Raw genomic sequence first — 17,610 nt, forward strand, 5'->3', positions numbered from 1 at the left:
TGATATGTTGCTGGAGTCTCCATGTAAACAAACTGGCTCTGGTGTTTATCAGCATTCTTTAGGTGACTTCCTCCCTGCGCTGAGGCTTCTTGTTATTTGCAGTTTTCTTTGGGTTCCATGGTTATTGTTGAAAGGATTCTAATTTTCCTTTTTTTTTTTTTTAATGAATTTCATGTTCCATTATGGAACTGGTTTCAGACCTGTGGCTGGCCTGGTTCCATTTTTTTCGGCACCCCTGTGTACTTTTTAAAGATGTTCAGTAGTCATATAAGATAAATATTTCACTTTTGACTTTAAATAGTTAAGTGTGAGCCAGAACAGTGTGCTACAAAAAGGGGTGTTTGTATGTTCCAATGTTCCTTAGGTATGACATTTTTGCCATTTAAATTGTAACTTTTCTCAGTCCTTCAGTGAATATACAGAGCTATTTTCTCAGGAGTCCAGCCAGGCCTTACTTCAGCCATAAAGTGGGAAGAACATACATAATTTATGTGAAGTCTGGAAGAATGCATTCAAGATCCCAAACAGCCAGAGAATAAGTTCAGGCTGGCTACAACAAATACCACTCAAGATGTCTGGTAAAGGGAGCAGCACAGATGGCAAAACAAACCTTGAGAATGGAAGCTTATCCAGCAGTCCAGAGGAAACATCTGGGACAGAAGAGAGGCCTAAGCCTGAGCCTACCCAGGGATGACAGGGGTGGCCCCAACCGCACCAGCACAGAAAGCCAAGGCACAGATGCAGAGAGCTCAGGTGAAGACAAGGACTCTCGAGCATGGAGGAACACTGGACACTATTCCATTAATGATGAAAACCGGGTTCACGACCGCTCAGAGGAGGAGGAAGAGGAGGAAGAAGAGCAGCCCCGGCACTAAGTTCAGTGCAAACAGGCCAATTGTGAATAGGACTCATCAGATGATGAACGAGCCCTTGAGGGCTGGGTGGTCTCAGAGACTTCAGCTCTGCCCCAGCCCCGCTGGCAAGCCCTTCCAACTCTGAATGAGAAGCTGGATTCAAGTGTTCGTTTTGTGTATGAAGCTTGTGGAGCATGAGTCTTTGTGCAGTGCTTTCGCCTACAGCATGGGCTACAGGACCACACTGGTTGTGTCAACACCCTGCACTTTAACCAGTGTGGTACCTGGCTGGCCAGTGGCAGCGATGACCTCAAGGTGGTGGTGTGAGACTGGGTTTGGAGGTGACCTGTATTGGATTTTGAGAATGGCCACAAAAGCAATGTCTTCCAGGCCAAATTTCTTCCCAACAGTGGTGATTCTACTCTTGCCATGTGTGCCCATGATGGGCAGGTGCAGGTAGCAGAGCTGTCCACCACACAGTGCTACAAGAACACCAAGCGTGTTGCCCAGCACAAGGGAGCCTCCTACAAGTTGGCCCTGGAGCTAGACTCCCCTTGTATTTTCCTATCTGCTGGTGAAGATGCGGTTGTCTTCACCATTGCCCTGTGACAAGACTGACCAGCATCAAAACTGGTGGTGGAAAAGAAGAAGAAGAAAGTTAGGCTATACATAATCTACATGAACCCTGCCAACACTCACCAACTTGCAGTGGGTGGGCGAGATCAGTTTGTGAGGATTTATAACCAGTGTAAAATTGATGAGAATGAGAATAATGGTGTGCTGAAGAAATTTTGTCCTCATCACCTAGTAAACAGTGAGTCTAAAGCAACACCATCTGTCTTGTGTACAGCCACGATGTCACAGAGCTCCTTGCCAGTTACAATGATGAAGGCATTTATCTCTTCAACAGTTCTCACAGTGATGGTTCCCAATACATCAAGAGATAGAAAGGGCACCAAAATAATGCCACAGTGAAAGGCATCAATTTCTATGGCCCTAAGAGCGAATTTGTGGTGAGTGGCAGCAACTGTGGGCACATCTTCCTTTGGGAGAAATCATCCTGCCAGATCATCTGGTTCGTGGAAGGGGACAAGGGAGACATGGTAAACTGTATAGAGCCCCACCCCCACCTGCCTGTGCTGGCCACTAGTGGTCTCGACCATGATGTCAAGATCTGGGCACCTACTACCGAGCCTTCCAGGGAGCTGAGTTAAAGGATGTGATTAAGAAGAACAAACGGGAGCGGAATGAGGATAGCCTGCATCATACTGACCTGTTTGACATCCACATGCTCTGGTTCCTCATGCACCACCTGAGGCAGAGACAACATCACTGGCATTGGCAGGAACCCAGGGTTGGGGCCACAGATGGAGACTTAGATGAGTCCCCCAGCTCCTCAGACACATCGGATGAGGAGGAGGGCCCAGACCAGGTGCAGTGCATGCCTTCCAGAGAGCCCTGAACTCCCTTGTGAGAGATGAGGGTAGGGAAGGGGAGGCAGCTGGGGCCAGCCTGCCAACCTGCTCTGCTTCTCAGGGTATGAGGCTGTCCCTCTCCTGACCCACCTGAGGCCCTCACATTCAGCAGCATTGCACTTTGAACTTTTCGCTTTAGAAAAAGAAAGACATCCAAGGGGGAAGGACTGACTGGAGGAGAGAGACAGAACATGAAGATACACAAGGGGTGGGTGGGGGGTTGAGCCCAGGAATGTGGTTCAGTGGAAAGGTACACAGGACTCTACAAAAATGGCCTCTCCCCAAATCTTTTCCTTTTTTTTCCCTTTTCTTTCTTTTTTTTGAGCCTGTTGTGTTAGTGTGGTTTTTTTTTGTGGGGGGGTGGCACTATTACTTTTCCTCTCCTTTGTTTCTTTTCGGGAGAAGACCAAGGAATCTTTGACTGCTCAGCACCATGAAGCCAGAGTAAGAATGGAGGGGCCACTCCCTCTTTGGTTTAGGTTTTTTTTTTTCTATTTTTTTTAAAGCCTGGGAAAGTTGTATTTTCTCCTCCTTTCTCTCCCCTTCCCGATTCCCTGCTTGTTCAGGGTAGTTCCACTCCCTGCTAGGACTCCCACCTCTGAGCCCCAACCGTCCCACTCACCTCTTCCCCTTTTTGTCCTCCTTTACATATCACAGTGTTTTGTACTTGATTTTGCCCCCTTCCTTCTTCTTTCATCTTCCACTTCACCACCTAAAACAGGGTGGCAAAGAGGTGGGGGAGAGGGATGAGGATAGGGGGAGGGAGTGGGATAGGAAGGATATTAACTTTTCTGTTACTTTTAAGGAAATGTATGTTTGGCGGCAGTGACATCCCTTTCCCTATTACTGTTGGAGGCCTAATTTTATATCTATAAATATATTAAAAAGCAAAAAAAAAACCTCTGATATTTCACCTCCCAGCAGCAAATTGGTACACATGACAAAAGATAGGAATAGTCAATGTTGGAGGGATTGTGGAAAGACAGGCACACTAGTGAATTGTTGGAGGAACTGTATTTTGGTACAACCATTCTGGAAAGCAACTTGGCATTATGCAAAGGAAGTGATTAAAATATCCATATCCTTTAATCCCAAGATTTCACTGTTAGACATATACCGCAAGGAGATCAATGACAAAAAGAAAGGATCAAATACATGGTAGCAAAGAACTGGAAAGCAAATGCCTATCAATTGGGGAATGGCAAAACAAACTATAATACATTCATGTAATGAAATATTACTATACTGCAAGAAATGATAAATTTGATGACTACAGAGATACACAGGAAGACATATGAACTTATGGAAAATGAATTAAGTAGATCCAGGAGAATAATATACACAATGACTACAATATTGCTAACAGAATGAACAATAAGAAGAAAATAAAAATTGAAAGCTGCAGAATTATAATAAGCAAACCTTGCCCCAAAGATATCAAAAGGTATCTTCTTCCCTTGCTTCTTTGTAGTAGTGAGGGACCATGGATAGTGGAATACTGCATAAAATGTCAGACTTTTTTTTATGTGCTTTTTTAGTTTTGCAACTTTTTAGTGATTTGCCCAGGGTCACCAAGCTAGTAAGTGTCTAAGGCCAGATTTATGCTCAGGTCTTCCTGACTCTAGGCTCACCACTTAGTTGCCCCATTATTCCTTTAACTATACTTTATTATAAAGAATTATGGGGCCCTGAGGGGAAGAGGAAGAGACCACCAACAGGTCTTTATGAAGCTCCCACTATATACTAGGCACTGTGCTAGGCACTGGGTCCTGACGTTCCAACAGCTAATATTCTAATGCGGAATTTGAAAAGGTCTTCTATGTAAGGTCACACTTGACTTGAGCTTTGAAGAAAGCCAGTGATTCTAAAAGGCTTAAGTGAGGTGGGGAGGCCATTCCAGGCATGAGGAATAGGCAGTGCAAAGGCATGGATATGGGAGATGGACATCGTATGAGTAAGGACAAATCCAGTGGTCTTCCAATTATACCATCACAGGAGGATGGGGGTTACTGAAGAGATGTACAGCAGAAAAGACATTGGACTCTCTTATCTTTTTCCTTCTCCAGAGAGGAAACTCAGGAACCTTGTGACCATTGCTACTAAGGCTTTCCTCCGTCCCCACAAACTCCAGATTTTACTTAAGAGTATACGGGAGTATTACCCAGATGTGACTGTGATTGTGGCTGATGACAGTGAGAAGCCAGAAAAGATTGATGATATTTATGTGGAGCATTACATCATGCCCTTTGGAAAGGTACAGATCCATGGCACCATACTCTTGGATTCCCAAGAGGCAGGAGAGCTATAGCCCCAAATCCCACCATGGGTGGGGGAATAACATAGATGCCTGTATGTTGAGGTACAAGGTTAAGATTATGGAGGGAGAACAATCTGAAGACTCTGCTTCTAACACTGAGCGCTGGTCCTTTCCTTCCTCTGACCACCCTTCGTAGTCTGAGTAAAAGATCACTCCCAAATCTGTACTAATGATGTGGCCAACCAGAGGGTCCCTCCTCTTCGTTTGTAGAATTCATTTGGTCGAGCCCTCGGTCTCTGTTCTCTGAGCCCAGCGGAGGAACCCCTAACCAGAAACTCAACATGTCTATTTACAAGATCCATGCAAGAGAGATCTTCGACTCTCGTGGAAACCCCACTGTTGAAGTTGATCTCTACACTGAAAAAGGTCAGTTCCGAGCTGCTGTGCCCAGCGGTGCTTCTACTGGTATCCATGAAGCCCTGGAGCTGCGAGACAATGATAAGACCCACTACATGGGGAAAGGTGTCTCAAAAGCGGTTGAGCACATCAATAAAACTATTTCCCCGACCCTGATTAGCAAGAAACTGAATGTTGTGGAGCAGGAGAAGATTGACAAATTAATGATAGAGATGGATGGCACTGAGAATAAATCTAAATTTGGTGCAAATGCCATATTGGGAGTGTCTCTGGCTGTTTGTGAGGCCGGAGCTGCTGAGAAAGGTGTCTCCCTGTACCGCCACATTGCTGACCTTGCAGGCAATGATGAAGTCATCCTGCCAGTTCCAGCCTTCAACGTGATCAATGGTGGCTCCCATGCTGGTAACAAGCTGGCTATGCAGGAGTTCATGATCCTCCCTGTTGGAGCAGCAATCTTTAAGGAGGCCATGCGCATTGGAGCTGAGGTCTATCACAACCTGAAGAGTGTGATTAAGCAGAACTATGGACAGGACGCCACCAATGTGGGGGATGAGGGCGGCTTCGCTCCGAACATCCTGGAGAATAAAGAAGCTCTGGACCTGCTAAAGAATGCTATTAGTAAGGCTGGCTATACTGATAAGGTCGTAATTGGCATGGATGTTGCTGCCTCAGAATTCTTCCGCTCTGGGAAATATGACTTGGACTTCAAGTCTCCTGATGATCCCAGCAGATACATCTCCCCTTCTGAGCTTGGAGACCTCTACAAGAGCTTCATCAAGGACTATCCAGTAGTGTCTATTGAAGATCCTTTTGACCAGGATGATTGGGAAGCTTGGAAGAACTTCACGGCTACTGCAGGCATCCAAGTGGTGGGGGATGACCTCACAGTGACCAATCCCAAGCGCATTGAAAAGGCTGTGAATGAGAAAGCCTGCAACTGCCTCCTACTCAAAGTGAACCAGATTGGCTCTGTGACCGAATCTCTCCAGGCGTGCAAGCTGGCCCAGTCCAATAGGTGGGGAGTAATGGTTTCCCATCGTTCTGGGGAGACTGAAGATACCTTCATTGCAGACCTGGTGGTGGGTCTCTGCACTGGGCAGATCAAGACTGGTGCCCCCTGCCGATCTGAGCGTCTGGCCAAGTATAACCAGCTTCTCAGAATTGAGGAAGAGCTGGGCAGCAAGGCTAAATATGCTGGACGGAACTTCAGAAACCCTCAGGCCAAGTAAGCTCTGTGGCCAGGAGGCCCAAGAGCTCACAGGCGCCAGGCACCTCTGTAGAAGTCAGCTCCTGTCCTAAGAATGGGCAGCACCAGTACTAGATCAGTTTTGTTTTGGGGGCAGGGGCCTCTGCTGCTTAACTTCCCTCCCCCCTCCACCTTTCTGTGATGTTCTCACTGCTTCGTTAGAACTGTCTTACACCAGAGACTTCCTGATCATCAGGCTCTCTGTCAGCAGACACTTGTCATCCTGTGACTGGGATAGAGTGACCTGTTCTCACCCCCAACCCTGGTGTTGATGTGTGAAGCCATACACTTGTGATGCAGCCCCAATGAGCCCCCAGGCCAGATCCTTAGTGGCTTCTATGTGCAGAATAAAAGTATTCAGTAACACCCCCCCCCCAAAAAAAAGAATTCATTTGGTCGAGACATTTGACTAAGGGTATCTAATGTTTCATGGTTTCAATGCCCATTTAGCCCAAATCTAGAGAGATGCTGGGAAGACCTGTGTCAGCGGAGCAAGATGGAAACCTGACTAATTTCCATTGCTTACCTCTCACTCTATTCCTTTATCTGCCTGCTGACAACGGAGAGCATCACTACTTGCTTGGACATAGCTCCAGCCTTAATAGTTACCCTTTCTCTAAGCCCAAAGATAAACCTATGCCTTCCCCTGGGCTCTGAGAAGAGTTAGAAGGATTTGGAGATGAAAGAACCTTTCTCCAAAGGAACAGAGAATCCATACATCAAAGATTATTTACCATACCCAATCCTTACAATTCTTTTTTTAGCTAGACTTTTCTTCTTTTTTTATTTTTAAAATGTTTAATTTTTCCAATTACATGTAAAAATTTTTAACATCATTTAAAAAAAAATGTTGGGTTCCAAATTCTCTCCCTCCCCTCCCCCTTCATTGAGAAGGCAAGCAATTTGATATAGGTTATACATGTACAGTCATACAAAACATTTTTCCATATTAGTCAAGTTATAAAAGAAAAAACAGACCAAAAATAAAAAATCCTAAGAAAAACAAAGTTTAAAAATACTTATTTCAATCTGCATCCAGACTCCATCAGATCCTTCTCTGGTGGTGGATATTATTTTTCATCATAAGACCTCCAGAACTGTCTCGGATCATTGTATTGCTGAGAATAGCTAAATCTATCGAAGTTAGTCATCACATAATGTTGCTACTGGTTACAATGTTCTCTTAGTTCTGTTCACTTCACTTTATATCAGTTCATGTAAGTCTTTTCAGGTTTTTCTGAGAGCATCCTGCTCATCATTTTTTTTAAGTTTATTCCTTTTAAACTTAAATACAAAATGAGAAAAGAAAAAAAAGAACATTTCCATGTACACACAGAATATAAGAGAAGATTCAATATAAAACAATAAATTTCCATTTCTCAAAAACCTATGTAATAAATCCTACACATTGTTTTCAAAGCAACCCAGCTCTTCCATGCTTCCTTCTAGATTTTCTTTTGTTCTCTGCTGTGTATTTTTATCCACACAAATATATATAAACATAGACATACATACATACATATATGTAAGACCACATGTACTATGTATATTTCTATTTGTCAGTTCTTTCTCTGGAGGTGAATAGCAACTTCCTTCACAGGTCCAAGTCTTTCCATATTTTTCTAAATCAACCAGCTCATCATTTCTTATATCATAGCAGTAGTTCATGACAATCCTATCCTATCTGAGATTGTCTATGAAAATCCTTTACCAATTTTCTTCTTTCCTTCCAATCTTGGCTACATTGGTGTTATTTATAAAGAAATTTTTTCATTTAAAATAATTTATATTATCCATTTTATACTTCAACAATGCTCTTGCCTTATAATATAGTTTAAGATCTAGCACTACTGAATCTTCTTCCTTTACATTTTTTTTCCACTTAGTTCCTTTGGAATTCCTGACCTTCTGTTCTTCCAAATGAAATTTGTCATTATTTTTTTTCTGACTCAGTAAAAATAATTTTAGTAGTATAATTGGAAGGGTGTTGAGGAAATAGGTTAAGGTAAAGTGGCCATTTTCCTATTATATTGACTTTAGTTACTTTACTTACCTATGAACAATGACTATTTCTCCAATTATTTGAATCTGATTTTATTTATATAAAGAGTGTTTATGTTTATGTTCATATAGCTATCTCTAGTTGTGTTGGGCTAGACACCCTCTGAGGTCCCTTCCAGAGCTATATCTCTGATCCTATGATTCTTCTGCCAGCTCAGCCAATGTCTAGGACCTAAACTCTGTAGACATCATCATCCCTGGTCCAGGCTTTCTTTTAGAACCTGAGTTTGTGACCCATGTACCCTCTCATTCACAGGGTTGGTTTGCTGGCAGGAATTTGGCTGTGTCTCAGGTTACCACAAAGTATGTGCTGTGGGTGGATGATGACTTTCTTTTCACAAAAATGACCAAGATTGAGACACTGGTAGATGTCCTAGAGAGAACAGAGCTGGATGTGGTAAGAAATAGTTATTGTGTCATCCCTTCCCCCCCTCCCCCCACTGAAGTCTGGGAAGAAGGGTGCGCAATGTGGAAGGTGGGTAGATTCAGCTAGTTTTGACTTGTTAGTGAAATCCCTAAACTGCAAGTGGGGTCAGAAGAACTGTGTGTGAGTTCTGATTCCATCACAGATTCATCTTGAGACCTTGAGAGAGTAATTTAATGTTTCTGTGCCTCAGTATTGTCCTTAAAATGAGACAGTACCTACCTCACCCGAATGGGATGTGGATAAATTCATTTCAACTCAACAAGCATTTACCAAATATCTACTTGTAATGGGAATAGGTAAGGGTCAGGGAAGATCTTCAAATTCCCATTCCTATTACACTACTAAGTGCCAGGTATGTACTGGTCAAGACTCTGGAAATACAAAGACAAAACAAAATGGTCCCTGGCCTCAAGGAACTTACATTCTACTTAAAAGAAAAGAATAAGCAAACATATAAGTAAATAAAAATTATATCCAAAGAGGTTTTGAAATAAAGGGGCATGTATAGTATAAAGGATACTGTATTAACAATAAAACAGTTATTTTAGAGGGCACGAGGAGAGTAAAGAAAATAGGCACAGGGCTGACATGGATAGAAATGGACCAATCAAGCCATGAGGAAGTAGATGATTATGACTTTCAGAATTGTATTGAAAAATGTTTATCTGATTAATAATCCTTAAGAAATAGGTAGAAGAGAGAGGGTAGAGTCAAGATGGCAAAGTAGAAACAGGACTTTGCCTGGGCTCCAGCTCCCACAACCTCCAATCCATGTAAAAGGGGACTCTGAACAAACTTTGGAGATGCAGAACCCACAAAATGACACAGAGAAGGTAACCTCCCACTGAGGACAGCCTGGCAGGCCAGCAGGAATTGGCCAGCGCAGTGCTTTGGGAGACAAGCCCAGCCCCACACCAAGGCTTTAGCCCCAGGGCGGGCCTGACCAGCCGCAGGCTGGAGGCACCCCAGATCAGCAGCAGCTGTGGCGATCCAGAATTATCAACACATAGATGCTAAGGACAAAGTGAGAGGTCAGTGCAGTGTGGACTTTGGGTCCCACCTTTATCCTCTGGAGGGAGAAGCCACTGAGGCACCGCAGCTATACAGCCGCCACCACATGGCAGCTCCTGGCCTGCAGACTGTAGGGGTCCAAGCACCAGTCAGAGGGGTAATCGCTTTTGCTTTAACCTTCTTGGATCTGGATTGAAGTCTAGGGTGGAGGTCCTGGGGTATGTCTCCAGAGTATGTGGAGGCCTCAGAGAGGGCACCTATCTAATACCTTCAGCAGCTGAGAAAACCCCAGCATTTGGTACCAAGCTCCCCTGTCTGTGGCAAAAAGCCCAGGAAGGGTCAAGTGACTGAGGGGTGACATGACCAGGCAAAGGAAACAAAGCAGACAGAAGATTCCAACATTAGATTCCTATTTGGGGGACAAAAAGGAGCAAAACATGGAACAGGAGGAAGACAGTGAAGTCAGAACTCCTGCACCAAAAGCTTCAAAGGAAAATATGAACTGGTTACAGGCCATAGAGGACCTTAAGAAGCAATGGACCATTTAGTACCGCTAGGTGGCACCATAGGACACAAAGGACACAAGGACTGGACCTGCAATCAGAAGGACCAGCCTCAGCTGGGAGACCCTGGGCAAGTCACTTAAGCTCTAGCTACCTCTGTTTCTTCATATGTACAATAAGGGCAATGAGAACACCTAACTTCCAGGGTGGTTGTAAGGATAAAACAAAATCTTTGTAGAACACTTTGCAAACTATAAAGCATTATATAAATGCTAGGCTATGATGATGATGATATCACTACAGCATCAGGTATACAAAATACAACCCACTACCTTGGATACCTTCCAACACGCAACATTTTGAAGGGCCTGGGGACCCAAACACCTCTATAACTTAGTGGCAACCAGAGTCTTACCTGCCTTATTCCCTGCCTCTTTTCACATGAAAATGCTCTGGCAGAATCTCAAATATGTCAGAAAATTTCAGCTGTTTCTTCCTGATTAAATACTCTAGCTCAAGATATGCCAAGAAGAGATGAAAACATTGATTATACATACTCCCAAAGCAACAGCCATGTCCTCTCCCTTCCTCAAAAAACAATTCAGGTGAATTGCTTTCCCCACTGTGCTAACACACAGTTGAGTTCCCTGAGAATACAAATGGATAGAGAAGTGTTATGGTGGAATAAAGACACTGAGAAATTCCATCCAAACAATGACCTATTAAGTAATGCATGAGTGGCAGAAACAAGTCAGGTCCAAGGTTCTCAGTCCACCAAGGACATCAACCATTGGTTTCTACAAGTTAATATATAATTTGGAGGGAGTGAAGAATATAGGGATTGAGATACCTGGTTTCTTATTGGTGGAGGGGATTGGGAGACATTGAGGTGAAAGGGAAATGGTTTTGTGACATTCCTTAAATTAAGTGACCTTTGGGAGCAGGTTATGACTTTTAAATCAGATGATTTACAAGCAGCTGAAACTTAGCTTCACAAAATGGTGGATAAAGGCAAAATGGAGTCACTAATACTATTTTACTGTAAGTCACTAATACTATTTTAATGTAACAGAAGGGAGGCCAGCCTGGATAAAGCTGAAGATGGAGTCAAGCTAGTATTGTGTAAGCCAGTAAGTCACCAAGCATTTATTAACTTCTTACTATGTACTGGCACTGTGCTAAAGTGATGAAAATATAAAGAAAGACAAGCAAAAAAAGCCAGTTCCAGTTCTCAAAGGGCTCACAGTCTAATGAAGAAGACAGCAAGCAATCAGCTCTGTACAAACGAAATCCTTTCAGAACAAATTAGAGGAAATCAACAGAAGGAAGGGACCAGCATTAAGCTCCACCAGGAAAGGCTTCTTGCTACAGATAATGGAGTTTGCTACAGAGCTGGGAGCCATGGAGAGAAGCTACAGAGGAAAAGTTAGGCTTGCTATTGGGAGAACCTTCCAGTTACAGCAGTCCAAAGGTGGAATGGAATGAGTTGTCTTGAGAAGTAGTAAGTTTTCCATCAATATAAATTTTTGAACAGAAGCCTTAGTGACCACGTGTTAGAGATGCTATAAAGGTTATAACTGCTCAGGTGAAGAGCAAAGCAGGTGCTGTCTGAGCTCTTGCCAAGCCTTGAGATTCTATGATTCTGTGGTCCCTGGAAACCTCAGAACTTTGTCCTTGTAGTTCAGACTAAGGGTGCTGAGGTAGTCCCCAGGGGATTGAAACTGAAAAGCAATCACCATGGTCTGGGCAATGTAGTAGCAACAGAAAAAAAAAAGTTTTTGTCTTTTCTAGAGGGAAGATGTGGAAAGAGAGTGGGAGGAAGAAAACGGAGGTCTTGGAGTAGACAGGTAGATGGGTAAAGTCATATAAGAGGAAGGAAGGCAGGGTGGCAGTGGGGAGTAATTCAACATGGGAATACAACATGAGAACAATTCCCAAGAGAGGCAAATTGGTTATTGAATCAGATGCAGATTTTCTCTGATCTCTTCCCCTACCTGCTCCCAGGTTGGAGGCAGTGTGTCTGGGAATGTGTTCCAGTTTAAGCTACTGATGGAACAAGGTGAGGATGGGGCCTGCATACACAAGAGGTCCAGCCATTTCCAGGCCCTGGATGGCTTTCCCAGCTGTGTGGTGACCAGTGGTGTTGTCAATTTCTTCCTGGCTCACACCAAAAGCCTTCAAAGAGTTGGATTTGATCCCCGACTGCAGAGGGTGGCACACACAGGTAAGGGGGCTGGATGAGGAGACTGAGAGTAGCCTCAGATTAAACCACATTCAGCAGCTGGTTCTTCTTCCAAGAGATACCTTGTTCACCATATTTTACTACAAAACAGAGGCAGTTTTCAAAAGTACTCCAATCCAAACTAAAGTAATGTCATGTAGTAGAAAGGGCATCAAAATTGATGTCAGGAGAACCTGGATTCAAATCCCACCTCAGACAATAGCGAGGTGGGAGATCTCTTAGACCTTTCAAGAACAACTCTTGAATAGAGCACTGGCCCTGGAGTCAGGAGGACCTGAGTTCGGTTCCTGCCTCAGATACTTAACACAAAAAAACTAGCCATGTGACTTTGGGCAAGTCACTTAGCCCCAATTGCCCTCCAAAAAGCAAAAAAAAAAAAAAAATCAACTCTTGAGAACTTTTCTCACTTATTATAGATTCATGGGAGGTGGGAGGTGGTGCATGGGAAGAGAATGCCTTAATCCAGGAAGACATGGAATCTTTAAAAAGTTGCTTTTCCTACTTGGTTCTGTGATGATCTTCTTACCAAGTTTTTATTTCTTAAATTATATATTTAATAAAAAAAATCTTAGGCAAATAATTGGTTGCCATGCTCTTTCCAGTTAAATAAAATTCACAGGCTTTTCCAAAATCTTTTAGAAAAAGTGAAATAACTTTGCCCTTAGACCAATAAAAAAAAATTCCCCTGCCTTGTTCCCTCAAAGAATTGGCTACTGAGGCCTTCTATTACCCCAGAAGGAGATACTTTGTTCTGGGTACTAAGCGCTTAGGAACAAAGAGCAGGGACTTCTGATTAAGGTGATGAAGCCAAGGTCATGAAGGATGCAGGTTCTCCACATTCACTCCAACAAAGATGTAAAGGGACACTAAATCAACTGAGACCAAACAGTAAGTAAGCCTCTACCCAGTCCAAGATTGCAGAAAAAGGTGGCCAGAAGCATAGGGTGCTGGGAGAGGGGTCTTGCCAGGGAGATGGAAAGCAGCACAAACACATGGTAACAATTCCCAGAGTAGCTGCGGCATTCAGACTACAGTGTGTGCCTCTTGTCTAAGAGTGGAATCAGCATCTGAGGGTGGCATTGGCACAAAGGCCCAATTCAGGAACCAAGGCTGGAAAAAATGAGTAAAGAGAAAACACCAAACGGATGGCTAGGTGGCACGGTGAATAGAGCACCAGCCCTGGAGTCAGGAGGACCTGAGTTCAAATCTGGCCTCAGACACTTGACGCACTTAACTAGCCTGTGTGACCTTGGGCAAGTCACTTAACCCCAATTGCCCTCAAAAACAAAAAAAATACCAAACAATGAAGAAATAGTACAAGTTAAGAATAGCCCAAGAGGCATACCCAGAAGAGAGTAACTCCATAAAAAGAATATGTAGAACCGTGGAGAGTGGGAACGACAAGGACTGCAGAAATGGGCATCAGAATTGAAAAAAGGAGTCTAAAGGAAAAGCGCAAAATATAAGATCAAAATTTATTCTCCAGTAGCCAAGTGGTTAAAGGATGTGAACAAAACAGTTGCCCAAAAGATGAATTACAGATTATTAAGTCATATGAAAGAATGCTCCAAATTACTAATAAGATAACACCCCCCCCCACCAAAAAAAACCCCACTAAACACCAAGATTTTACCTCATACCCAGAAAATTGGTAAAAAGTAACATAAAATGATGGGAATAGTCAATGTTGGTGGGATTATGGAAAGCTGAACATTCTAAGGCATTATTGGTGTGGCTTCTTCCAGTCTCAATATTCTAACTTCCTTATGGGCCCCCGCTGAACACTAGGCATATCCTGATTTAACCACACCACAGGTTCCCAGACTCAATACAGTCATTGCCCTTAGCTAGACACAGCCCTCACATCCAATTCACATATTTGAACAGGTGTGCTGTTGTACTCAACCCCATACAAAGCCACAATACCTAACTATCCATCTTGACCAGACAGGACCACAATAGTCAATCGGAGGGCAGCATGACCAGGATATTTGACCACTGAACCATAGAAGGTACCTTGCCCCTATTATCTAATCCCTTAACAAACCCCTCCTGCCTTTAAAATATTCATAATTCCTGTTGTGTAATTGCACCTTTACATGTAAAAATCCATATTGTTTTCTTTGAAGTTGCTGGTTCCTCTTGGTTCCACTTCGGAGAGGCATGAACTCTTGATAAAATGCCTATACTTGGATTAGAGGTGGTCTGACTGAATTCTTTGACACGGTACCACCACAACACACCTTGAAACCACAACACTGCCATGCTCCCTACCCCAATGACCCTTCCACAAGAACATGTTGTGTGACAATAGCTTTTTAACCTCTTCAAAGCTTCCCAGATCCTATGAATCAGCTTGGTCATTCAGATCAAGGTATCTTATCCAATCAGCTAGCTCTTACAACATCCCCTTAGCAATCTTCTTTTCCCTGAAGCCTTCTTCTTCTTTTGTGGTTTGAGTATATGTGAGCCTCAAGTAAACTCACTAGGGGAGGTCTGCCCATGTGTGTGGGGCTTCCTTGCCGGAGGACTCAATAAACCCAAAGACAAGTTTGATAATCTGGGGCCTTGTTATTCCTGCATCACCCACATCCCAAAAGTTAACAAACTCTACACCCTTTGAACCAGCCATATTGCTGACAGGTCTATACTCCCCCCCACCAAAGAAATCAAAGGGAAAAAGACTATGTGTACAAAAATATTTATAGCAGTACTTTTTGTGGTAGTACCAAACTGGAAACTATTGGAAAATAGTTAAACAAATTGTGGTATACGAATGTAATAGAATATATTGTACTATTAGATGTTATTGTGCTATAAAACAATTTCAGAGGAAACTGGGATGAACTCTGTGAACTGAGGCAGAGAGAAGCAAGAAGAGTAGAACTAAGAGAACACCAATACAATGCTGATGTCAAAGAGAAAAACAACTTTAAAAGACTTAAGAATGGGGCAGCTAAGTGGCTCAGTAAATAGAGCACTGGACCTGGAGTCAGGAGGACCTGTGTTCAAATCTGACCTCAGACACTTAACACTTACTAGCCGTGTGACCTTGGGCAAGTCACTTAATCCCAATTGCCCTCCAAAAAAAGCAAAAAAAAAAAAGACTTAAGAACTATCATCAATGCAATGACAAACCACAAGTCCAAAAGAATGACACACCTCCTAACAGTGGAAAGACTAATATTTCTGAACCTGTATTCAGAATGGAGGAATTTGTTTTGCTAGATTATGTAGCTAAGTATTGAAGGCTTTATTTTCCTGAGGGTTTTTTTTTTCATTTAATTTGCTTTAGGTGAAAGCAGCTGAGAAGATTATTGAAGGGACAGATTAATTTAAAATGCTTGTTAATTGAAAAAATAAAAATGAACTATTAAAAATGAAAAAAATCTGGGAATTTTGGTGGACAGCAAACTCAATACAAGTCATCAGTGTGATGTGGTAATAGAAAAAGCCATATTAAGAGAAACATAGTTTAAGGAATGAGGAGATGAAAGCCCTTCTGTATCCTTCTTCGTCCAGACCCCATGTGGAATATTGTGATCACTTCTGGGCACCATAGTGAATACTGTGTAAAAGGTAACTTGGTAAAGATCCTTGAGTATGTATCATATGAAGATATGTTGAAAGAATTGGGAATATTTAGCCTGGAGGAGAGAAGGGGAGGATGGTGGAAAAGGGATTAGATTTAATCTGTTTCAACCTATAGTGCAAGACTAAGAACAATGGGCTGAAGTTGTGGAAGATCTATTTAGTTCCTAATAATTAGAGGTTTCCAAAAAGAAAAAAAAAAATGAAATGTGTTACCTCCAAAGGTGGTGTGATGTGGCAGGCAATAAAGCTTCATTAAAAGAAGCATAGTTTTCAGAAATGAAGACAGTCCCTCTGTATTCACTTACTAGTAGGGAGAGAGCTTCCTTGGAGATCTTCAAGAAAAGGCTAGATGGCTATTTGTCAAATATGCTATAATTGGGATTCCCTTCCAGTGTGAGTTGGACTGGATAGCTCCTGAAATTTCTTCCAGTTCTCAGAGTCTACAATACCTTTCCAGGATTACTATGCATTATTCCCCTTTATGCATTCCAACTGGACCTGCTTGCCATCCCTCACAAGTGACATTTCCCATCTCCATGCTTTTCCCCAATGTTTGTAATAAGAAACAGCATGGTGCAGTGAAAAGGTCATTGGCTCTAAAGACAGAAGTTATAGGGTATCCATCCCACCTTTGATGCTTACTACCTGTCTGCCTTGAGGAAATCACCACATGCAGCAGTGTGTGTTCTTCTCTAATGCTATTGACTCAAGCGCTCATGCTGGTGTGTTCTTCCTAGTATCGATCACCAGTTATAGTTATTATCTCTCTTATTTCACCAATATCCTCCAATGACTAACGTCAATATTCCTTAACCAATTAATATAAATTACTTTTACAAAATGATATATCCTGAGGAGATATAAAAGGAAGAAAAAAACCAGTTCCCCTCAACCCCCAGCAGCACACTGTTTAGTCACTAGGGAGAGTGGGCTCAATCTTAAAGCGTCTGTTACAAAACATTCACTCCACCAAGACTGCTTCCAAATTCAGCCTAGATGATGAACAAATTCAATCAATTGCTTGTAGGATAAGGCATCGTGCCTGTAGGATCACTCCATTCCTCCATGATTAGATCTCTTTCCTTGGGCTGTACTGAATGACCAGACTTGGCTACTCACAAATACTATGATGAATTCCTGTCATTTGGTGGTTCACACTTCTGACTTTCTGAAGTTCACAAGGTCCCAGTCTAGTCTTTTACCTCCCTAATATAGAACTCCTTCACATAGAAGGTATGCGTGAATCAACATCAGTGTCATATTCTCATAATTTCAGGTAGGTGTGGATGGGAAGAGTAGGTTCTTGGTGCTGATTTCTTTCCCCACCCAGAGTCTTAGAGCAGTTCCTGCCTTCTCACTGAAACATAGCCAACAGGAAAAGCAAGAAAGAGTCACCTAGGTGTGTTAGTGCCTTTTGAACAACTTCCAAATTATCAGATGATCAAAAGTCCATTTCTTTTCCAGATGATTAGAAAATCTGAAATAGCCATAGAATACCTTTGGATGCTGTGAAACTCATGGAG

General features: G+C 42.7%; 1 protein-coding gene and 2 pseudogenes across 1 annotated transcript in view; all 3 read left to right on the forward strand.

Annotated features, from left to right (window-relative positions):
* The window catches only part of LOC138143210 (beta-1,4 N-acetylgalactosaminyltransferase 2-like), a 50,426-nt gene extending 37,934 nt beyond the window's left edge, over nucleotides 1-12,492 (forward strand). Inside the window, 3 exon segments of the mRNA XM_069064454.1 lie at nucleotides 4,396-4,583; nucleotides 8,567-8,707; nucleotides 12,256-12,492. Coding sequence (XP_068920555.1) covers nucleotides 4,396-4,583; nucleotides 8,567-8,707; nucleotides 12,256-12,492 — 566 coding nt within the window.
* Nucleotides 261-2,316, forward strand: LOC138143099 (DDB1- and CUL4-associated factor 8 pseudogene; annotated as a pseudogene).
* Nucleotides 4,861-6,616, forward strand: LOC138143157 (alpha-enolase pseudogene; annotated as a pseudogene).
* Nucleotides 12,493-17,610: the final 5,118 nt, after the last annotated feature.

This window comes from Petaurus breviceps, unplaced genomic scaffold (genome assembly GCF_028583685.1).
Source record: "Petaurus breviceps papuanus isolate PSGF00001 unplaced genomic scaffold, PetGlider_PUasm1.0 90630, whole genome shotgun sequence".
Lineage (NCBI taxonomy): Eukaryota > Metazoa > Chordata > Mammalia > Diprotodontia > Petauridae > Petaurus > Petaurus breviceps.